The sequence below is a fragment of the Callospermophilus lateralis genome, chromosome 7 (genome assembly GCF_048772815.1).
Source record: "Callospermophilus lateralis isolate mCalLat2 chromosome 7, mCalLat2.hap1, whole genome shotgun sequence".
NCBI lineage: Eukaryota > Metazoa > Chordata > Mammalia > Rodentia > Sciuridae > Callospermophilus > Callospermophilus lateralis.
Window position 1 is genome coordinate 70,871,404 of NC_135311.1, and position 24,963 is coordinate 70,896,366.

The window sequence follows — 24,963 nt, forward strand, 5'->3', positions numbered from 1 at the left end:
TAAATCCACTCTGTGACCAAGTTGTGGGGGCAGGAGCCAACCCTCCTTCTAAACCAGCCTTTGTCTTACAGCCCTGCGCAATTGGTCCTGGTCTGCAACCCTCCCTCATCAGTCACATATATCCAATCCGAGCACTGGGCCTTTGACATTCCTTATCCAATCTTCACGCGTACCCCAGTCCACGCCCCCACCCCGCCCCCTACTCGGGTCCCTTGCGCTGTGGCCCGATTCCGGAGCCGGGCGGATCTCGCAGCCAATCTGTACCTTCAGTCCAGACCCCTGGGCCAATCCCGGGCCACATCCAGGCCCGCCTCCGGCCCGCCCCCGCTCTCCCGGTAGCTCCGCAACCTCCACCCCCCCATCCTTGAGCAATCCGGCGACTCTAGTCCGGGATCCGCCAACCTCGCAGCCAATCCGGGACCCGAGTTTATCCCTCCTGCCTCCTCCCGGACGTTCAAATCGTTTCCTCACTCCGTTGCGGGATTGGAGCCCCGGGAAGCAAGGTAAGTGTGCTGGATGCGGCCACGCGGTGCGCGGTGGCGTGGCGGTATCAGCTTGCAGAGGGCAGGGTAGGAGCTGGATGTCCATCTGACTCGAACTCGCCCTGCAGAACCGAGGCGCCAGCGGGCGACTGGACCCTGGGCCCGGATTTGGCTGACTGCCAGGGCGGCCTCTGAGGGTCCGCCCTGGGATTAACCCTTTTCTCTAGAGAAGGAATAATGCCAAGATGAGTGACCTCGCAGTGGGGGTACCCTGGACCCAGCCAACGTCTTGAACCTTTTACCCTTGATTTTGCCATTCGGGCATTTGGAAAAGCAGTCTGGAAATACAACACTGACTCCAACTCATTCTTAACCGAATTCTAAAATTTTGAAAAGGGAAACGAAGGCTGTTAACTTGCTACATAAGTGAATCTTAGTGAAATCCAGAGTTTTGAAAGTAGAAAAGCAACGACCAATCTTGTTGCTTCTGGGGACCGAACCATTCTAGAGTTCTGAACCTCTGACTATTGCAAAACACCTGCCTCCCACCCTCGGTCTCCTAGGCGCTGCCTAAGAGAGAATTGGGACATCTTGCTCACTGTTTAGAGAATTTTACCTAATGTCTAAAACCTGATGCTTGCTAACTTTCACCAGTCAGCCATGCTTTTTACCTTTGGAGAACTTCATAATTATACGAATCCCACTTCATATAACAGCATTTCAGCAACTTCTGTATGATGGCCCTTAAATCTGTGCCAATTAGCTTTAAATTAAAGTTCCACTCTTGCTGTAATGACATGGCTTTGAGACTTCTTTCTACTGTATTTCCGCAGCCAACACCTTGTTCACCCTCTGCAGCACCTTGGTCACCCTCTGTTGCCATCAGTAAGCCTTATAAGCATTTTAGAAGCAGACTAACAGGTAGAGCATGAAGCAAAAACAATCTCTCTTGGCCAGACTTTTGTTAACATTCTGTACTGTGCTTTAACACTAGTCCTTTCTGCGGTTGCCTCTTGTTACTATTCCTTGAGGTTGTAGTTAGCCTGAGCATTCTGGACTTGGTCAAATTAACTAAGTTTCTTCCTTCCTATCCCATATGCAGTTATAATGTCATAATTTGAATTTAAATCCAGAACATTAACAACTTTTTTCAAATTTATTTTGATTGTTTGCCTATCTTTGAGCCTTCTCAGCTTCGGATCACCTCCAAATCTACACCTTCTGCCTTTAAACAGTCTACTCCAGTGATAATAAATTGACTGTTTGACTTTTCTATTGACCATGTGTATTTGAAGGTGCAGTTTACGTTATGTACAATACATCATGATAAGATTGATTAGATTAGAACAAATAAATAAATAAAATAATTTTTTTTAAAAAGATTGACTCGATCACTCTGATTCACATTTGCCTTGTTTTCTTCATAGATTATTGGTTTTTGGGAGAAACTAGAAAAATGAACTGAAAATATTACTAAGAATAGATGCCTTTTGATTTTTTTCTGACTTTTAATGACATTCAAATTTGTTTATTTTGCTTATTGGAGACTAGAGAGATAGCAAAATAAGCTAATATATTACATGTATATATATGTACACATGCACATATGTGTGTATGTATATATACATATTATATATAATATATATATATATATATATATATATATATATATATATATATATCCTTTTTTAGTATAAAAGTATAGCCTATAAAATATAGTAGCAATGCTGGAAAGTGTTGAGGGCCAATTTGAGATTGATGACCATATGAATTTGTGGTGCAACCAGAAAATCTATCCATGAGGTTTTCTTCAGCAGTCCACAGCTGAATGGATTATGGGAAAACAGACACTGGTTGAGTTCATCCAGTGCTAGGTTTTTACAAACATGAATGAAAGCCAAAAGGACTTAGAGCATTATCAAGAGCCTTGTTAATGTGGAGAAATTGTCATGTAAACTGAGAAATAAAGGAAGGTGAGGCTGATTGGAAAAAAGGAGAGGAAACTTCCTGAAGATGTTGGTGATAGTGAAGAATACTGAAAGTTGGAATAATTAGGCAAGTTGAAGGATGAGTAGTTTATGGTTGTTATGGTTTAGATGTGAGGTGTCCCCCAAAAGCTCACATGAAACAATGCAAGAAGGTGTAGAGAATAAATGATTGGGTTATGAGAGCCTTAACCCAGTCAGTGAATTAATCCCCTCATAGGGATTAACTGAGTGGTAACTGAAGGCAGGTAGGGTGTGGCTGGAAGAGGTGAGCGTTGGGGGGCATGGCTTTGGGGTATTTATTTTGTATCTGGCGAGTAGAGTCTCTCTCTCTGATATCTGATCATCATGTGAGCTGCTTCCTTCTACCCATACTCTTCTGCCATGATGTTCAGCCTAACCTAGAACCCGGTGGAATGCAGCCAGCTGCTTTGGACTGAGATCTCTGAAATTTTGAGCCACAAAATAAACTTTTCCTCCCCTAAAATTGTTCTAGTCAGATCTTTTAGTCACAACTGCAAAAAGGCTGATTAAAACAATGGTTGAGAAGAAAAATGCTTCAATTAATTATTTTAAAATTAAATGTATTGGGGTGGCAAGGTACAGAGTATGGTTGTAGGAACGAGTGACCAAAGTGGAACAGAGGACAAGAGCAACAGACAAGGGGAGTGTCAGTTGTTTAATGGGTCATCTCTGAAGGCATTAGAATTACCTAGAATAATCACAGTTCTTGGGGTTGAGAAGAAAACGGTTACCTAGAGACATCTCCTTAATGAATGATAGGAAGTTATCAGCAGGTCAGGAGATAACATTAGTGAAGCCATCCAGTGAATAGTGTCAATGGCCAAACAGCAGGAAAGAGGTAGTTGACTATGGTTAATATGAATGTTTTATAAAATTGAAAATTGCTAAGAGTAGACTTTAGGTATTCTTGTTATAAAGAACTAGTAAGTTCTTGTTTAATGGGTTATCTCTGAAGGCATTAGAATTAATAGTGAGATAATGAGAAAGAAAAAAAGTACATAGAGCCTATAAAAAGGCAATGCTGAGAACATAGACTTGGTGTTTTGGGGGAACAATAAAATTTGAGTTAAAGCAAAGAGGTGGAATACTCTAAGAACAAAAATACGATTGAATATGCTGATTATGGTGCAGCTGTTCCAAATATACAGTGAAAGGTTTGGAAAGTGAAAGAAAATGAAGAGACAGGTCAGTTAAGCAAGGGGTACATCAGATTATGGAGGTGATGTGCTGTAGAAGAGTAAGGGAGAGGAATGCAGGGTTTTGGCTTTGGAATTTCTAGATTAAAACAGATAGATGGAGGGGCAACTTCCTAAGATGGTTACTGAGACCTGGAGGTTCAAGGGCATGGTGCACCCTACCTGGGAGGAAATCTCATCTTCTGAGCAGCAGCCTGAACCCACAGGTGACCAACCAGTGTGACTTAACAGTATCTTCTGGAGATTACCTTTGAGCCAGGGATTCATTGATTGATCTGTTTTGGGGGAAAAATAGATAAATAACATTAGTGAGGTAGAAGATTGATTTATTTAGCTATTTTGAAGAGGAGAAAAGAATATGAAAAACAGACATCAGGTTCAGCAAGTCAGCGACTTGTGCAGGGACAGAAACCTTTTTTTTTTTTTTTTTAAGAGAGAGAGAAAATTTTTTAATATTTATTTTTTAGTTTTTGGTGGACACAACATCTTTATGTGGTGTTGAGGATCGAACCCAGCGCTCTGCTCATGCCAGGTGAGCACGTTACCGCTTGAGCCACATCCCCAGCCCAAGACAGAAACCTTTTTTGAATAGAAGTTGTCCCAATAATCTTAGTCCTTTTCTCCCCCTTTGTTTATCTCAAGAAGTTAAAACATTTTTCTACTTGCAAGAAAATATTTTGTTTATACTTTGTTTAAATACCAAAGAAATCAGGCTGAACTCAAATGGGCATTTATTTGCTGAAAAAATTATTGTCCTAAAATTAAAGAAATCTTATACTGATGATTGTTCAACATAGTTCCTGTTTTTTGGTAATATCTTTCCTTAAAGCTAACTGTACCATCTAGTCCAATTAATATCTTTTTCCATGCCTGTAATCCCAGATTCTCTGGAGGCTGAGGTAAGAGGATGTAAATTCAAGACCACTCTTGACAATTTAGCAAGACCCTGTCTCAAAATTAGTTTCTTTTTCTTTTGGTACCAGAGATTGAAGCCAGGAGCACTTTTCTACTGAGCCACGTTCCCAGCCCTTTTTATTTTTTAAGACAGAGTCTCACTAAATTGCTGAGGCTATCTTTGAACTTGCAATTCTCCTGTGTCAGCATCTCAAGTGGCTTGGCACCATGGTGCCTAGCTCAAAATACAATTTTAAAAGGGCTGGGGATGTAGCTCAGTGGGTACAGCACTTGTCTAGCATGTACCACACACACACATACACAAAATATTTTTAACTTTTTTCCAAACAGCTAGTGTCACAAGAATAATCATGTCTAGATTCATGAAACCTTGCCTTAGTCTTGAAGGACATAAAATGTAATGGGCAACTGTTTACAAAAAGGTAATATTTCAAAAAGAATTTTCTCATAAATAGCTACATTATATCATTGATTTTCAATGTAATTTCACAGGTTAATTTACTCATTCAACAATTATTTAGTTGAATGCATAGTGTGATACATAATAAAGTGGTGAATTTTTTTTTTTTTTTTGTACCCGGGATTGAACCCAAGGGCACTTAGCCACTGAGCCAAATCCCAGCCAGTGTTATTTAAAGACTGGATCTTGCTAAGTTGCTCAGGCTGGCTTTGAACTTGCAATCCTCCTGCCTCAGCCTCCCTCCCCTCTGCTGGATTATAGGTATGAGCCACCAAGTCCTACTCTACAGTGGTGAATTTAAAACACCAGGTCCTTCCTGATGGATTTAGTTTATGTTCTAAATTGGTCATTGAGTAAATAAGTAACCAGCCAAACAATAAATGCTCTACAGAGAATTATTAATATGTTTGTGTAACACAAAATAGCTGAGAGGCTATGACAGGTTACATGGGCAGAGAAGACCTTTTTAGAAGCAATCTTTTAAGTTGAGACTTTATGGGGCTGGGGATGTGGCTCCAGCGGTAGCGCGCTCGCCTGGCATGCCTGCGGCCTGGGTTCGGTCCTCAGCACCACGTACAAAGAAAGATATTGTGTCCGTCGAAAAAGCTAAAAAAATAAATAAATGTTAAAATTCTCTCTCTCTTTAAAAAAAAAGTTGAGATTTTATTGATGAGAGCAGGATTTTAGATTCTTTTTTTTTTTTTGATGATGGTAGGGATTGCACCTAGAGCTTCATGCATAGTAAGCACATACTGTGCCACTGAGCTACACCCTCCATTTTTAAGAAACATCTACTGTATTATTTTACACAGCTCAAGCTTCTGTACCCTTAGCTTCAGTGGGCCCTTTGAGTCCACAGATTATATCCCCTTGGGTAAGGTTTGATTAACTATGAGAAATAGAGGAATGTCATCCACTGGCACAGCAGTCTAATATACTTGAGAGAATAATCTCTGAGTAAAATCTTTTTTCCATCCCCCATATGGGGATTTCAACCAGGGATGTGCTCTATCACTGAGCTACATCCTCAGCCCAGCCTTTTTTTTTTCTTTCTTTCTTTTTTTTTTTTTTTTTTTTTTTTTGGAGAAGGGGTCTTGCTAAATTGCCCAAGCTGGCCTTGAATTTGATCCTTCTGCCTCAGCCTCTCAACTAGCTGGGATTACAGTGTGTGCCACCATGCCAGCATTTTTTTAAAATATTTTTTTAGATGCTGATGGGCCTTTATTTTGTTCATTTATTTATGTGCAGTGCTAAGAATCAAATGCAGTGCTTCACACATGTTAGGCAAGAACTCTGCGATTGAGCCACAACCCCAGCTTCAACAGCTTTTTTGATAGTTAGTATGAGGTGGTCCTGCATAAGACCCTTTCCTTCATAACCTCCCAGCTTTATTTACTTGTTTTTTTTGTTAAGGTTGACACAAACTCCATTTTAACTATGATAACATGCTCATTTCTTTTGCAATACAGATTTGCATAAGAATAAAGTTATAGAATGATTCTAGTGATGAGAGGTTACATCACAGAAAGTTCAAAGGGAAACAATCATGGTAGTTCAGTTATCAGAAATGGCTATTTATGGGTTGGGGTTGTGGCTCAGTGGTAGAGCGCTTGCCTAGCATGTGTAAGGCACTGGGTTCAATTCTCAGCTCCACATATGAAAAAAAAGTAAAAGTTCATTAACATCTAAAATTTTTTTTAAATGACTATTTATATTTTCCATAAGTTTGTGGTCTATTAGCTAGCAAGGTGTCTAACAATGATGTAACTATTCTGTATTTACTGCCTCTTTCAATTTTCTTTTCTCCTGTAGCATGTTTTTGGCCCAGAGGAGACTCTGCTCCCTTGGCAGTAGAACAGAATTTCTAAAGACCATTTATTCTTCAAAACTCCTTGGATTCTCTACTTCTGCTGTAGGTATCACTTATCACAGACTGATAAACTATTGTACATATTCTGCAATCTCAAAAAAGATACAATTTCTTGAGTAATTTTTGAAGTGTTATCATGGAAAATGAAACCAATCCAGAATGTGGGTCAGACCACATGATTGATAGCTGAGCCAATTTCTTCTATAAGTCAGTGGGAACAAGCAGCGGGGGGGGGGGGGGGGGGGGGGGGGGCGGGTTTAGAGGGACTGCTCTGGATGAGAAGTGATTTATGAACCATAACCACCAAATACAATGTGTGGACCTCATTTAGGAACTTGACACTTTCTACCCATATGTTGTCAAATGAGAATATTTTTTAAAAAATTTGTTTAAAGATCTGAATTGCTTTAATTTTGATTCTAGAATTGGGCAGCATTTCATTTCATGGATTAAGTTTTCCAGTGGGCCTAGGAGAACAAAAGACAGAAAAGGGCTGAAGAAAGCAGGATCAAGAAAGGAAGAAATTAGATTGGTCATTTCAAGGTTACTTTTCTAGCAATGCAGGTTACCAGTGTGTGTGTGTGTGGGGGGGTAGGGGCGCAGTTATGGTAGAGGAACTTCATTATTATGCCAATGGAAACTGGCTTGTTTGGGGAATTTGGCTTTAATCACTAATCCTGATGCTAAACAGCTTAGTTTCAGCTTGGTCTTTAGAACAACCCACATGTGCCTCCATGCTGATTTTTAGCTTGTTCTCTTGGGAAAGTTAGTCCAAAACAATGGTCTCCTGATTTTTTTTTTTTTTTTTAAGATTTTTTTTCCTGCGATTTTTATGTAACAATTTTAAATTGCCTCTTTATAAAATCTTTTTAAAGAAAATCAGAGGATTGTAAATGTGGACTGGTTATAAAGTGATGCCAAAAAGTTATTGTTAATTAGGTGTTAATTACATTGCAATGATATTTTTAAAAATGTCATTATTTTTCAGAGATACATGCCAAGTATATAGGGTTAGGATGAGTTACGGTTCAGGATTTTCTTTAAAAATTACTTAGCAATCAAAGAAGAGAAAAGGGGAAAAGATACACAAGTGAGACAAAGTCTTGATAATTATTGAATCTAGGTTATGTGTATAGGAGTATTTTATATTAGATTGAGTTGTATCAAATTGACATTTTGTAAAAAAAATAATAATAATAACAATAGAATATTAGAAATACTATGTTCCACCTAATTTTTATCTCTACTTTTATATACATTTAAAATAAATTTTCATAAAAAAACATCATTAACTTCTACATGTAAAACTATGAACTGTCTCATAAGCATCTTGCTCCTCCCCTCCTCTTTAGTGACAGCATAGCTACCTTGATTCAGGTCAGTGCTCTCATACATAGAAGCTGGTTAAAACCATGGAAGAGGGTATGCCCAACCAAGGTGATCATAGGAAGCTAGGGACTAAGAAGGGTGCATGTGTGACAGTGCACTTATAATTCATGGAACTTTGTTAGACTACACATGCCCAGGACCCATCCTGAGATATGTAAGTTTGGAGTCATCCTATAAGTCTGGAGTGTTTTTGAAAAATAAAATCTTTCCAGGTGATTCTGATGTCCATCCTCAGCAAGAATCACTGACAATGTATTATTCCAACTTGCAGATTATTTGAGATACAATTCAACCCTTTCCAAACCCAGCAATAGAATGGTTGGGTTATGCAGCGCCTTTATGTTTAATTTTTAAGTAACTGATAACCTGTTTCTAATATGGTAGTACCTTCTTAAGGATCTCATCAAAAAAAGTCCCTGCATTTTTTCAGAGGATTTGCATCTAAAATAATCACATATATAAAGAGAGAAATAACTATTCTTCCCATTCATCAGCAAATGGTCAGTGTAAAGCTGGGTATGGTGTCCCACTCCTGAAATCCCTACTGCTAAGGAAACTAGGCCCCAGCATTGCAAGTTCAAGGCCATCCTGGGCAATTTACAAGACACCCATCTCAAAGAGTTTTCAGAACGAGCCAGAACACTTACTGTAAACTCACCTTCACTAGAAATTTCTTTATATCAACACCATCCTTAATCATTAAAAATTTATTATGAAGATTACCTCTGAAGAGGGAATAGAATGTGGAATGGACTATACTTTTTCTGTTTTATTTGCTCTTTACATGAAAACATCTTATTCTGTAATTTTAAGTAAATATTGTTTTTAATACAAAAGAGAAAAAATACTGCTATGTAGCAAGAACGGAAAACAAGAGGAACCTAGATGAAAAACCACTCTCAATCCCCTATTTTAGCACATAGGTATTAAGGCCTAGAAATTTGAAAATAGAGCTGGGTGGTGGAGTGGGGAGGAGGTATTGGAACCTGGCTATGATGCCAGCTACTCAGGAAACTGGCAGGGGGAAAAAGCTTGAGCCCAAGAGTTTGAAGCCAGCTTGGGCAACATGGACCCTGTATCTTTTAAAGAAAGAAAGAAAGAAATGGTAATATAAAATGTATATTATCCTCTGATGCCAGAAGGCCAGAAACATGTATTAATCAGTATATGACAGATAGATAGACAAGAAAGAAAGGAAGCAAGGGAGATTCAGAAAATTAGTTTGATAAATATTTGGAGGATGTTTTGAGGAAATATAGTCAGCCAATTACTAATAGAGATTAGAAAACTTAAATGGGCTGAAAATTGCCATCTGAATGACTAAGCCTTACCTGAAAATCATTCCAATAGAGGGTGTGTTGTTGCTGGTGAGCTCTCCAACTATATATGGGATTTTCTGGGAAGTGCTGAAAGGGTGTGGGGGAACTTTGTACTTTGCACTCAATTTTGCTGTGAACCTAAAACTGCTCAAAAAAAAAAAAAAAAAAAAAGGCTTGGATTTTTTTAAAGGAACTTTAAAATTTTAAATGCCCTTCAGAGAAGCACAAAAGTAACATTCCTTTTGTAGCAACTGAGACACTTTTCTTTCTCCTGCAGTCCATCCTTCCCTAAAGAAATCAACCTCTTTTTTTTTTTTTTTTTTTTTTGGATGTGGAAACAGTATCTGTTGCAGATGCAGCCCATAGGCAAATTGCTTGTACTCTTTTGTTTACAGTTAATCATCTTATTTATGTCTACAAGGATCTTCATCTCTTATTGGACACTAGCTTTTAGTATCTGTTATATACAAACAGCTACTTTTCCATTTACAGACTTGCCTCATTTAATCACCACGGTACTTACATGGGACATTCATTTTCTTTTTTAACAAATGAGGAGGAAATTGGATTTCAGAGAAGACATATATCCTGCCTACTTTGCACACTAGCAATTTTGATGTCTCATTGGAACCAAGATCTATCTGGCTTCAGAGCTCTGTGCACTAAATAACCTTGGGGATTTTCGTTTGAACGGAGGCATAAATTATAGGGCACAGAGCATGACGTGTCTGTGAGGAACTGCACACGCTTGCCCCAGGTCCAGGTTTACCTGTCTTCCTGGTAGAGTGCCCAGCAAAACTTAACCTCTCCCTCTCTCTCAAATCCGCATTTCCAGGAATTGTCCTGATTGGTTTCACTTGACTCTGCCCAACCCTAATGCAATTAGCTATGACTGAGGACCAGAAGATTGCAGAGTCTAGACAGACAAAGGGCCCGACCTGTGGGTATGGGTGAGGGCCTTATTCAAACACTCTTTTAAGATCTTTCCTTGGACCTAATTTTTAAAGGGAATCAATCTAATTTTTTATTCTTGGCTTACCTAACTTCACATTTTCTGGTATTTCATTTATATATTTATGCAGTTTTGAAGTTCCAAGAAAGGCTTGTTTCTGGTTAGCCCATTTCTCTGTACTATTAAAAGATGATTTTCAGAAAAAGTCAAATCATGATTCATGCAAATCTAAAAGTGGATATTCTTTAAAGGTATTTATTTTACTTAAATCATATGAGGAAACCAGACAGACATTAGGATGTGTTCAAAGGAAAACTCAAAAGCAAACAGGTATTTTGAGATAAAGGAAATGAATTTCAAACTGGTTTTTCCACAGAGCTGACAGAAAGGTCAATCAAAACAACAGAACCAGAATTTTGCCTGTCAGTCACCTTCAATTTTAAAAAGTGCAAAATACTCAAAAGTAAATTCCAGTCCTGCTAGAATTAGCCCTATAAGGGTATATAGTATTGTCACTAGGTATGGTCTGAGAAGGTCTCTTCAAGGGGACAGAGACCTCACCTAGATCCAGGTGGGTTCTTGACTTACTCTGCTGAGAGGAATTTCAGAAAGTGTAAAAGCTTAGCAAAAGCAAGGATGTGCTACAGGACTGTAAAGCTAAGGTCTACATACCCCTAAGGCAGGTGGAGATGCTCCTGCCTCCCAGAGAAGACCAGTGACCCAACTAGGGTTGAGCTCTCCCACTATGTTTGGGATTTTCTGGGAAGTGCACTTTCCCAGGCAAGCTTTTGTGAGAATCAAATCCCTTGTCAATCATTTGATATTGGGGGTTCGGAATGTTTCTTTCTAATTAAACAGTCTAGCCATAAATTAGTTGTGATCACATTGTGTAGGTCTTCGAATTTCATGACATTTAAATGGATTATGGTTTTGTTATAGTTGACCTGGTCCAAGAATACTCTGGAGGTTTTATATGTTTGACTAAAGAGACAATCATGGCTGGTCATGCTCAGAGAAATATGGGTCTCCATCTACTAAGGGTTTCTTTTCTATCCTCAAGCCCACCTATCTCAGTATGGCCAGTGCATGGTTTTTCGCTGAAGTATGCATTTTTTCCTACAGTATATTACATCTTAGAGGGAGTCCAAATTCCTTCCCTTTCACTCTTTTAAATGTTCAATCAAGGAATGTTGAATAGCTACAATATATCATGTACAAAAGAAAGCAACTAAATATGTGTTGCCTAAAAGTTGCAGTTAAATACGCACACCTTTAAGTCCTTTATAATTGGCTTTTTCCTTTTATGTCTTTAAAGTCATCTTGCCCTGCCTTGCATTTTAACTTCTGTTCATTTCAGTTCTTCTGACTACTGCAGGAACATTCTGCTATTTTACTATGCCATCTAGTGGCCAAAGAAAGTAATTTGTCTGTTTGGATTTTGTTTTGTTGTTTTATATGTAGTCATACCTTGGAAAGCAACTTAAATTGGGGAGATGATTTTGCTAGTGCCTGCTTGCTTGAGGAGCATTTGTCCAGAGGAAGAAAGAGGGTATGGTTTTGAAACATCATGGCAACTCTTTATCTCAGCTTTATCAAGGTACAATAAACTACATCTGTTTAGAATTACAACTCGATAATCATTTGGGTGGATGGATATAACATGGAATCGCCATTGCAATAAATATAGGGAGCATTTCCACTGACCTTAAAAGTTTTCCCATGTTCTTTTGAAGTTCATCTCTCACACTGCTGATTTGCTCTTTATCACCATAGATTAGTTTGTATTTCTTTTGTCTTTTATATAAATATAAAATATGTAATATACACTTTTGCTTATGATTTTCATGATTTTGAAATTCACTTCTGATGTACTGTATCAGTAGTTCCTTCCTTTTTATTGTTGGGTGTTATACGAATATAGCATCATTTGCTTTTCTGTTCACCTGTTGATGAGTCTTTGAGTACCTCCAGGTTTTGGCTTTTCTGAATAGAACTATTGTGAACATTTGTGTACAATCCATTATATGGACATAGGTTTTCATTCTCTTCAATAATTATCTAATAATAGAATGGCTGGGGTGTGGTAGATGTATGTTTAATTTTTATATAACTGCCAAACCATTTCCTAAAGTAGTTGTGGTATTTTCTATTCTCAGCAGGCTATAAGGAGTTCCAACTGCCCTACACCCTGGCCAGCACTTGGTATCTATGGCCATTCTTCTGGGTATCTTGTGCCATCTCACTGATTTTAATTTGCATTTCCCTGATGACTAACAATATAGAGCATCCTTTAATATGATTTTTGGCCAGTTTTATATCTTCGGTGAAGAGGATGTCAAATTTTCTGCCCATTTTAGATTGGACTGTCTTCTCACTAAGTTATAAAAGTTGTTTGTATATTCTGTATGAAAGTCTCTTGTAAGATATATGATTATGTGATTGTAAATATTTTCTCCCATTCTGGGACTCAACTGAAAAAATATCTTTGAGCCCATTAAATGATATCTTACTAAGGTTTTTTTTGTTGTTGTTGTTGTTGTTTGTACCAGGGTCAATTGAACCTGTGTGGGGCAGAGGGTGGAGTTCACCACTAAGTTACATCCCAGCCCTTTTCATTTTTTTTTTTTTATTTTGAGACAGGGTCTTATTGAGTTGCGTAGGGCCTCAATTATTTGCTGAAGCTGGCTTTGAACTTTCAATCCTCCTGCCTCAGTCTCCAGAGCCACTGGGATTATAGGCATGTACCATTATACCCTGTTTGATAGATTTTTTTTAAAGTGAAGCAATAATGGTAACTTTTTAAAAAATTGCTCAACTCTCAGTCCTTCTGGAATAGTAAAGTGGGAATTGCAACTGCTTCATCTATTATGAGGAAAAGTAAACAGAAAGTGTATAAAACAGACATGCAACAAAGCCCCATAGTGCTCAAGCTCCTGGTCATGGTTTCACATTCATCTCTGAGTCTGACCACATCTCTGCTCTTCCCATGTAACATGAACTTTCTAATAAAGCCATTTCTTCCTTAAGCTGTTCCAGATTGAGTTTCTGACTCATGCAAAGAGATCTGATTAGTGTAGTGTGAAGCTTCAAAGGAATGGATGTGCACTGTTTCTTCCCCTGCCTTCAGGTAGTCACAGTGCTCACCTGAGAAGTCACAGAATCTCATGGAAACGTGCGCAGCCAACACAGTTATGCTGCACAAAAGAAACACAAAGTAGGAAAGGTAGGAAAGAGTATACCAAAGTTACTTTTTAAAATTTATATGCTTTTTAAACCAAAAAAGACATTTAGGAAGTGATATAAATGCGAAGGATGAAGAATACTAAGTGTGACTATGGTTGTTAAAACATCAAAATATTCATACATATCCATTTTGAATACCTTGTTGTTTGTATTGTGGCCCTTTTCTTGTCCTCCTTATCATTACTGGTTGCTATTGAGGGGGGAAGTGGTGCTGTGGCTTTGATCTCTTTGGATAAATATTTGATTTATAGCTCATATTATATAGATATTAATAACCTTGATTTCTCCAGCTTCAGTCCAGCATTTGAGAAGTTTTTTTCTAGCACCTCTCCCATCCTATATATGAACGTAGTCCTCAAAATATGTACAGTTTAAACTTAGGTGTACTAGGCTCTCGGGATCATGGGTAATTTTTTTCATTTTTCTAGCACCTTTACAGAAAACAATTTAAAGCTTTTCCTTACCTTTGCCAATTTTGCCACCTAGTGGAGAATCTCTAAAACTGCATTTTCAGCTTCAAGTTAATAAAAGTCATATTAAGGTCCTAGGATGCACCAGCAGTTTGTGTTAATAATATAGCAGTGTGGTCTATAACCATGCCAGGCCTGTAATCTCTCTGACAGCAAAAGTTACTTCACCAGGTTTTCTGGGTCCAAAAATGATACAAGACTTACAGATGTCCCTTATGTCCGTCGGATTCACACCTACTTATCCGTTGGGTTCCAGGTTCAATTTAATTTCCTGAAACTGGGTCTACTCTAGCAAATAGTTCTCAGCCAGTGAGCATTTGCCTCTACTGCTGAATCTTGGTGTCTTTGAACTTTGCAAGTTGTCTTGTAGACTTTCACCAGTGAATTAATTTCCCTAAATGTTTTCAAGTACCACAAAGTAAGTGATTTAAACAACAAAAATTTATTCCTTTACAGTTTTGGAGGCTGAAAGCCAAAGATCAAAGGTTAAGCAGAGTTAGTTCTTCCCAAGGGCTGCAAGGAAGAATCTGTTTGATGTCTCTCCTGTCTTCTGGGCATTTCGTAGCAGTCTTTGGTATTCCTTGGTTTGTCAGAAGCATCACCCCACCCCTGCCTTTGCCTCACCTAAGTTTCTTAGGGTGAGTACCTGAGTCCAGGCTTCCGCCATAAAGATACCAGCCACAGTGGCTGAGCACCCGCCTCATGACCTCATCTTAACTAACTGCATCTTCAGTGAGCCTGTTTCTAGACCAGGCCACATTTTGAGGTACTGGGAGTTAAAGAAATTGAAGGGGAAACTGTTCAACCTGTGATAGACACCTATCTCTTATACCTCTAGACTTCTTTCCTGTCTTGGTTTTTTAAAATTATTTGCTGTAGCTTTATTCTCTGTAGCTTTGCCATGAGATCTCTTTGGAAAATAAAATAGGAGTTGAAATGATGTATATATATCAAGCAGAAACTTTTTAAGAGGTTTTGTCCTCAAAATGGGTTGTGTTCCAGATAGAGGCTATTTCACTATCCGTGTCTCAGAACAACAGTGACAAGGAATAGCAGCAGCTGAATTTCAGTGGATATCTAGTGTGAACAAAGAAGCAATTTTTGAGATTTTAAGCTGTCAAGACTTTGGAGTCATTTGTTACTGCAGCATAAGTTAACTTAAGCTGACTGACAAAAGAACTACCTAACTTAACTTGAATGACACCGTATATTCAACTAACTTGAGTGATATTTTTTCATACTTATCAAATATATGTTGAATACATGACCTAGGTATAGTAGCACCTGTTGGACACTGTGATGAGATTGTAAGGGGACATATAGATGAGAATGGTGGGAACATGAGATTAAGAGAATAATCCTATAAAATGATCCCACCATGCTGACCACCACATGCTTTCTTAGCCAAAAAGCAATCTGCCTGCAGCCCCACACAGCCTAAGTGGAAAGGGTAGGTCACATTCCTCAGCAAACTAAGGCAGGGGCAAAGGTCAGGCAGTCAGTATAGGATCCAGAGAGGCTGATGACTGATTATCAAAGAGAGAACCATGGATTACTAACAATTAACCTCTGTGCTCTTGCTCCTTCCTATCTTCAGACACATACATGGGAAAAAAAGAGAAGACAATAATTAAAAGGAGGTGAGTTCCTAGGATGTGTAAGAGAGACAGGCCACTCCCTCCCACGGACACCCAGCTCTGGCGGCCCTTTTCTTCAGAGAAGTCTTCAGACTTCTCTGTCCCTTTTTAAAATAAAACTTGCTTTCTACGCTTGCATCGGCATTTCTCAGAATTTTAATCTTCAACACCTGGGAACAAGGACCAGTTCCTGATCTCCAATGCATTGGTATCAATGTCAACCTGGTGAGGTCACAGCCCAGATATCTGTTTAAATACCAGTCTAGGTGTTGTCACAGAGTTATTTTTTAGAAGAGATTAACATTCAAGTCAGTAGGCTTTGGGGAAGGCAGAATATCCATAATGTGAGGAACCTCATTCAGCCCAAGGCCTTAGAAGAAAAAAGACAACCCCCACCTGCTCTCTGGGAGAGAGAATTCTGCCTTCAAACTCAACTTGAGCTGCATCCTCACCACCCCGAGTCTCCACCTGGGGCCTACACTGCAGATTTCAGACTTGTCAGCCCATACATTTTACTGGTTCTGTTTCTCTAGAGAACACTGACTGATACTGACACACATCAGTGAACAAGTTGTTCTAACAATCTAAGGGCAGATAGAAATAAGCAGAAAATTATAATATGTAAAAAAAATGCTGGAAATTACTGAATTTAATGGGAACACATGGGAGGAGCATGTGCTCCTGACTTGGGGAATCTGAGAAGGATTTGCAGGAAACAAAGATTAACTTGAGACTGAAGGTGGCAGGAGGAAGTAGGAGTTGGCCAACTGCTGGGACAGGAATTTCGGGACAGGGATTGGCTTGAGTAGGAAACCTGCCTTCTCAGCAGAGGCATTATTGCCCTTAAGGAAATGGGTGCTTTGCAGAGAGAATAAATTTTAGTTGTAACAGTGTTTTGTAGCCATCCAAAGCTCAACCCTATCTGACAAGATTTTATTCCTTAATATTTACTTACGTGAAGGGAAGATGATTAGGAAATTTATTGCAAAAATGCTGTCAATCATTTTTTTATACTCACTAGCTTGTGAACAGTGAACTCAAAGTTAAAGAGTCTCCTTAGGGGAGCAAGGGTGAAAAAGAGGTTGAGAAACATTGGTAGAGAATGATGTTTGGGGCAAAGGAAAGATCACGTGCAGAAGGAAGAAAATCTAGACTACAAAATAGAGGGGCTTAGACATGGAGTTGGGAAGGAGAGATAGGCAGCGGCAGCCAATGGAGGAAAGACTTGCCTAGATACAAATGTTAACGAAAATTAAATCTGAAAGTGCCTTTTGAGTTCAATTATCAAAATTGTACTTAGTGTCTAAATTATCTATTTGAATCTACTTTGTGTTTGCAGTCACATTCTGAATGAATCATTAAGCTCTCGACATTGTTTCAGAGATAGCAAAGGGCATTTGTTAAAATATCTTTTTCTCTCTATCATGCTGGGACTCTTTAGTTATATAATTAGAGTCTCCAGAGTAGCATCCTGTTCAGCTGGGACTTCATCGTAATCTATTCTAGAAGACCCTGTAACCTCTGGAGAATTTGTGTGTGATTTACTTCACTGGAGGATCAAAGATTAAAAATGGGAGACTGAGCAAGGTATTTTTTAGTCCCATTATTGGGACTAGAATGAGAACAATGGTCTATTTAATAACCATTATCATTATCTCCCTCCCTGATTGAATTAAAATTGCTTTAATATTCTATTATAAAATTCTTTGGAAAGATGCTGTCAATCATTCTTTTATATCTACCAGCTTGTTAACAATGAACTCAAAGCTAATTTGTTACTTTTGAGAGAGAGCATAAACTTAATTTTAGAATTTAAAGAACTAAAAAAGGCATGCTGTATGATAATTATAATTCCTAATATTTTTCTACCATAGCTTTAGCTCACTTGGCATGAGTAGACCTGAACTAAATTACCAATATACTTTTAAGAGGCAACAGCATCCCAATAACATTTTTAGGAGTTCTTATGTAAAAGACAGGTGGAAGTTGACAGTTGTGAGTACAGAACTGGAGTCAGGGCATGGGTTCAAATCCTAGGCTGAACTATTTGAATGTGAATGTTACTGCTTCTGGCTTGGGCAGATGTGAAAGGCTGTGTAAACTTTATCCTCCCTGTGCCTCCTGTTCCTCATATGTAAATATGCTCATAATGAAAGGGCAGATGTGAATATTAACCAAGATAATTATGTGAAGCATGAAATCTGTACCTGGTGCACATGCAGTACTTAATGTTAACTGTTATTAAATTGGAAGCCTTTATTGAGTAGTTTGAGACCACTTGTTGAGTGCTTCCTGGATGACAAACAGTTCCTGTCTTGTGGAACTTTTGGTGTATCCTATGAAAAACAATCTGATATGCCTCAAAATACTTTTTAAATGGGTTGGTTTTTGTTTTTGTTTTTGTTTTTTACTGCTAAGGATTTAACCCAGGAACAATTTACCACTGAGATACATTCCCAGCCATTTTATTTGTTTATTTTGAGACAGGGTCTTGCTGAGTTGCTTAGGGCCTTGGTAAGTTGCTAAGGCTGTCCTTAAACTTGTGATATTCAACTTTCTGAGTCACTGGGATAATAGGTTATGTGCCACTATGCCCAGCTAAACTCTCTCTCTCTCTTTTTTTTTTTTTTTTTTAAAGAATTATTGTTCTCTTTAATGCATTTCAGGCCTTTAAAGTGATTAACTTTTTAGATTAGGATGATATTTTCTCTTTAGAGTAGGATGATTGTAGGTACTAAAAGCATTCTAGAATGTAGGTAGGAGATGAAATGTTCAGCATCTTGGGTTGTGTTCTAGAACTCTCTGTGGTAGTACTATTAACACAGAGACAATACAGAAAAGGAAGAGTAACACATGATTCACTGACCTCAGATTTTGATTAAAAAAGTAAAAGATCCTTTCAATGTTTATGCCTTTCAGAAAATGTCTCTGAAATTCAAAAATGCGAAAAGAATTGAAGGACTTGACCGTAATGTATGGTGAGTATCTTAGAATAAACAATAGTAATTTGATGAGATTTTCCAGGTTTTTTTTTTTAATTATTTGAGGATTTTTACCTACATCCATAGTTGAAAATTGAAGTCATTCATTTAATTCATTCATCAGATAGAAATGAAAGGAAGTTAGCCATCCATGCCTTAATGTGTTCATCTAGCAAATGAAGCAAGCTCTGCTAGGCACTAGGCATAGGGCACCAAAAAAACCTAATTTAATGGATGCTCTCATTGAACTTTCCTTCTAAACCATGAACTTTTCTTTCTTTTTTTTTTTTTTCATGAACTTTTCTTATTCATTCTCTCTCTCTCCCTTTCCCTCTCCCTCCCTCTCCCCGCCTTTTGAAACAGGGTCTCATTCACTAAGTTGCTGAGGCTGGCCTCAAACTTGGATGCTCCTGCCTCAGCCTCCTGAGTTACTGGAATTTCAGGCATGTGACACTGCACCCAGAATTAGTTCTGTTTGCTAACAATTGACAACCTAGCAGCAGTTAGGAATGGTTGAGGGGGAAAAAAAAAGGAATAAATACACACACACACACACACACACACATACACACACACACATACGTATTTGTGTTTATATGTGTATATTTAAAATATGGGAATCATGGAGTTGGGGTCTGTAAATGAACATTAAGTTCATTAATTCAGCCATCATTTTATTAGGTAAACTCAGTTTGTGGGTGATAAAATTGTTGTATGAAACTTGCAATTTGTAAGTCTAAATTTAAGTCTTATTGTTTTAATCTTAGGATTGAATTTACTAAATTGGCTGCTGATCCCTCTGTGGTGAATCTTGGCCAAGGCCTTCCAGATATCTCCCCTCCTTCATATGTAAAAGAAGAGTTATCAAAGGTCGCTTTGATCGATAGCCTGAATCAGTACACACGGGGCTTTGTAAGTCATCGGGACCCTAAAGGCATATGTTTTATATTGTGCTGTAGGTGTGTGGACTTCTGTCATGTATGTGTTGTTGGCTTTCTGGGATCCCCTGTCCCAAACCAGAGCCCACAGATACTTTCCCCCTTGCCTTTATCTCCTAGGAAAGTCCTTTTAGTCTGGGCCTTCATTTTTCTACTTTCCAAATCTGTATATTTGGGGAACAACAGAAGGAAGAATATTTCCTTTATATATTAGTTGTTGATGAAACTTTATTTTATTCATTTATTTATATGTGATGCTGAGAAGTGAACCCAGTGCCTCACACATGTGAGGTAAGTGCTCTACCACTGAGCCACAACCTCAGCCTGGGAGAATATTTCCTTGAAATGGGTGTGTGTGTGTGTGTATGTGTGTGTTTTAATGTCATTAACATTCATGCAGCCTCACCTTTGACCTCAATTAATATCCTATTTCTAATTGGTTACTTTCTTCCTCTCTATCCTCCCTTTTCTTCATTCTTCTGTGGTAAATGCCTGGAAATTTCCACATTTTCTAGATTAAAATGAACCTCTGAACTATAGCTTCTTATCTGTTGTGCTAAAAGCAGTAGAGTCACACGGCTGGACATTTGTTTTCGCCTTTTATGACAGTGTACAAATGGGGAAAGACAAGGTATGGAGGAAGTCATTCTGTGTCTTGTCTCTACTCGTCTAGCTATGTCATAGGGTTGAGAGGGTGGGATCCCTGCTCCCCGGAGATCCTCCTCAGACCTGCTCCACATATCTCCTCCCCAGCCACATTCAACTCCATGATGAACATCTAGAGGTGAGGTGAATAGCCGTAGAGAAAATCAGTTAAATTGGAAGATGATTCTTTGAAAAGATCAATAAGTGAGACTTTTACCTAGATTCATCAATTTAAAAAGTGCCTTATGAGAAATGAAAAAAGGGATTCAAATATTTAAAAAAAATAATGAGATGGAAATGCTATTTACCCTTTGATCTTTGTACATTGTATACTTGTATCAAATTATCACACTGTTCCCTGTAATTGTGTATAATTACCATGTTAATTAAAAAGAAAATTTTAAATAAGGGAATTTCTACATGCCTCAGACTTTGTACATTTATAATCCTTTCTTTCTTGCTTATGAAAGTGGTTGTTGCCAAGCAAAATAGCGCATGCCTGTGATCCCAGCAGCTCAGGAGGCTGAGGCAGGGGGGTTGCGAGGTCAAAGCCAGCCTTAACAACTTAGCAAGGCACTAAACAACTCAGTAAGACCCTGTCTCTAAGTAAAATACAAAAAAGGACTGGGATGTGACTCAGTGACTAAGTGCCCCTGAGTTCAATGCCAGGAAGGAAGGAAGGAAGGAAGGGAAGGAGGGAGGGAGGGAGGAAAAAGAAAAGAAAGAGGAGGGCTGGGGATATAGCTCAGTTGGTAGAGTGCTTGCCTCACATGCCCTGGGTTCAATCTCCAGTACCACACACACAAAAAGAAAGAAAGTGGTTATTACTTATAACTCCTGCTGTTTTGTTTTTGTTTTTTGGGTTTTGGTACTGGGCATTGAGCCCAGGGGCACTTAAACACTGAGCTACATCACCAGCCCTCTTTTGTGTTTTATTTAGAGCAGGGTCTCACTGAGTTGCTTAGCACCTTTCTAAGTTGCTGAGGCTGACTTTGAATTCCCAATTCTCCTGCCTCAGCCTCCTGAGCTGCTGGGATTATAGGTGTGTGCCACCTCGACTGGCAACTCCTGCTGTCTTGACAATCACTATGAGTAATACTCTGTTTTTCTCCTAACATTTGCTATCACATCAACAGTAGTGTGCATGTCTTTACCACAAGTAATTAGGTTCCTTAATCAAATTCAAGATTTTTTCTTATTTTGTAATCTCACAGGGTCATCCGCCACTTGTGAAAGCTCTGTCCTGCCTATATGAAAAGTTTTATCAAAAAGAAATCAATCCGAATAAAGAAATCCTTGTGACAGTAGGAGCATATGGGTCTCTTTTTAATGCCATTCAAGGGTTAATTGATGAAGGAGATGAAGTAAGTATATCAGCATTGCAATACTGTATTAATCATTATCTTTTGTCCCACCTTTGAATCTTTTACTTACTCTGCATTCTCTTCTATTTTAAATTACTTTTAAAGTCTAATGCACACATAATGAAGTTCACATTATCCTGAATGTGGAGCTGGGTAAATTTCCCCATAACTACAACCTAGAGAAAGATAACCTGCATTCTCGGCAGCCCAGAAACTTCTTCCTGCCCCTTCTTAGTCTGTATTCTCCTGGAGAATCTTCTATCACAACAGGTTCACTCTGGCTCCTCTTTTATTTAGCATAAATAGAATTATACAACATGTACTCCAGTCAGTCTTCTCTTGTTTATAGTTATATCTGAGAGATTCATCCATTTTATTGCATTAGTTTTTTTTTCTTATTTTTATAACCTACTTAGATAAGAGTGGGTGGAAAGGGCTAGCAATGATGAGGGAAAAGAATCCTTTGTTTTTATAGTTAAAAATGACCTTTAATCTGAACCCATTCAGCAAGTATTTGGTCTTCTTTTTTGTGCTCAGAATCAAGGTCGCTGTGCAGTGTGAAGATAAATAAATCAGGATGTTCTAGTGCTTTCTGCCATTAGTACCATGATGCAAGATCAACATGGGGGCACCTGTCATAGCCATTTCCCACTGCCTCCCTGATGTTCTACTAATATTCCTTGCTTTCATATTTCTTGACCTCTTTCATGTATTCAGAAATTACCGAGAATCCTATGTGTTAGGCACTGTGAGAAAGAACATTTTAAAAGACAGTTTTTACCTAAAAGGGATTCACTATGTGTAGAGGAGACAGATTTGGAAATGGATTAAGAGGAATGCTTTGTTAGTCAGTGGTGGAAAATGTATAATTTATAGTAGCGACAAAAGAGAGAAGCCATCAACCCGGGTAATAAAGATCTAGAACACTCCACAGTAGCATTGCGTAAGCTGGTCTGAAGTATGAATATTTATTCTGCTCTATATTGTTAACTTTCTTTGAACTCTTATAGCTCTTCATCATAGCACCTTTATACAAGATACCACTCTCTATCTTGAATTGTTATTTTGCAACTGAAATTCTCTCCACTAAGCCAGACAATGTGATACTTAAAGAAACAAGTTGAGGACCGCAGTCACACTCTCATATACACAATCTCTTTTAACCTATAATGTAGGGGAAAGTCTCATCTCATGTCTTGATGCTGTTGATCCTTGGTTGCTTTTTCAGACTCTGACTGTGTTGGAGTAGCCACAGATCAGCTCTGGGATTTCTTTTCTCTTTCTTCCTTCATCACTTTATCTAATATTTTGAAACCACATTTATGCCCTTCTCTATTAAATTAACCTATTTTATTTTCTTTATAGTGTATTGCTATCTAGAATTATCTCATTTATTGACTTGCCTTCTCATTCATTGTAAGTCTTTCTTAGTGGATATAAGTTCTGGGAGAATTTGGCCATTACTGTGCTGCTAGCACCCATGTTAACGAGTGCTCAATGTGCACTTTCCAAAAAAGAGAATTAGTCCATCAGAAAGGTAAAGGACGTGAGGTGCACCCTGTCCACTCTACCTCTCTTCTTCCTGGTTCATTTTCTTTCATGGAGCTCTCACCTTGTATTGAGCACTGAGTTTCACACCAGGGTTGCACAAGTGGTCATCTTAGTTCCTGAGAACCTCATGGATGGACGAAGAGCTTATTGTCCACTAGGAGGAGGATTCATTCCTGCTCCGTTTCTTTTTCCTCCTTTGTTCCTGACACCAAGCTTATCCCACTATACTTGGTAGGCTGTACTTAGTCTGAGTTGACTAGTGCCAAGGGGCCTTTAGGATATATGAATCCCATGTGAAAGGCGCACAACCCAAGAAATACAGACAGTAAAATGTGCGTATTTAAAACAGCAACTGGGTACCATTACATTTAATCAGCAAAAAGTTAAATGAGAAAAGTTATAGATTTATGAAATTATACATTATTGTCATTTTTCAAAAATAATTTGTCTACATTTTTATCCATAAAAATATTTTTACTCTTTATTCCAAAGATAACAATTTTATTGGGCTTGGGATGTGGCTCAAGCGGTAGTGCACTCGCCTGGCATGCGTGCGGCCCGGGTTCGATCCTCAGCACCACATACAAACAAAGATGTTGTGTCTGCTGAAAGCTAAAAAAAATAAATAAATTCTCTCTCTCTCTCTCTCTCTCTCTCTCTCTCTCTCTCTTTCAAAAAAAAACAATTTTATTTGAATTTATTCAACATATTAAATAGGGAAACTATAATAAGATGAAATTTTCATGAAATATGGCTGGGTTTTAAAAAGGTAAAAAGAAAAATTGAATGTAATGATGGTCATAAATTATGTGTTCAGATTCTCCTTATAGAAGGTCAAAAAGTTAGGGGTGCTGGCAGGTGGGCCACTCAACCTGGAAGCCCAGCCAGGAGTGACTGGGAGAAAGCTTGTAGGAACCGAGGGTAAGGAATATTCTAAAGGACTAGGAGAAGAAGAGTCCAGATACTGTGTCCCTGAATGGAAATCGTGGGTATCAGACAGGAACAGTAGCATTCTGACTGATCTCCCTACATCTGCTCTTTGTTACAAGATACTTTTGAGAAGAAAGAACACCTTTATTCTCAAGGTAATGTTTGTAAATCAGCAGTCCAGGCCAGACAGCATTGCCGTGTTCTCTTTCCTTATGATCTCATCACTATCTAATATATCAATTAGATTGTATTTTTTAACTTGAAATATAAAGAAACTCTTGGCACTGTCTGTAATCCCCGCACTCTGGCAGCTGAGGCAGAAGGATCTCAAGTTCAAGGACAGTTTTAGCAACTTTTGCAAGACCCTCAGTAACTTAGACCCTGTCTCAAAATAAAAATATAGGGCTGGGATTGTGCCTCAGCAATAAAGCGCTTGCCTAGCACAGGCAGGACCCAGGTTCGATCCTCAGCACCATATAAAAATAAAGGCATTGTGTTGTTTCCATCTACACCTAAAAAATAAATGTTAAAAAAAATTAAAAAAATAAATAAAAATAAAATTATAAAAAGGACTGGGTATATAGCTTAGTGGGTAAGCACTCTTGGTTCAAT

General features: G+C 38.4%; 1 protein-coding gene across 4 annotated transcripts in view; it reads left to right on the forward strand.

The window, feature by feature from the left end:
* Positions 1 to 319: 319 nt before the first annotated feature.
* Positions 320 to 24,963, forward strand: part of Kyat3 (kynurenine aminotransferase 3) — a 49,142-nt gene continuing 24,498 nt past the window's right edge. The window contains exons 1-6 of one of the 4 annotated variants that reach the window (XM_076862198.1): positions 320 to 503; positions 4,155 to 4,219; positions 6,875 to 6,974; positions 18,862 to 18,920; positions 19,691 to 19,835; positions 21,721 to 21,870. In XM_076862198.1, coding sequence (XP_076718313.1) covers positions 6,876 to 6,974; positions 18,862 to 18,920; positions 19,691 to 19,835; positions 21,721 to 21,870 — 453 coding nt within the window. In that variant the 5' untranslated portion in view covers positions 320 to 503; positions 4,155 to 4,219; position 6,875. Of the gene's footprint in view, positions 504 to 4,154; positions 4,220 to 6,874; positions 6,975 to 12,053; positions 12,190 to 18,861; positions 18,921 to 19,690; positions 19,836 to 21,720; positions 21,871 to 24,963 lie in introns of those variants that run through there. The other 3 variants (XM_076862197.1, XM_076862200.1, XM_076862201.1) reach the window with 3 other exon arrangements.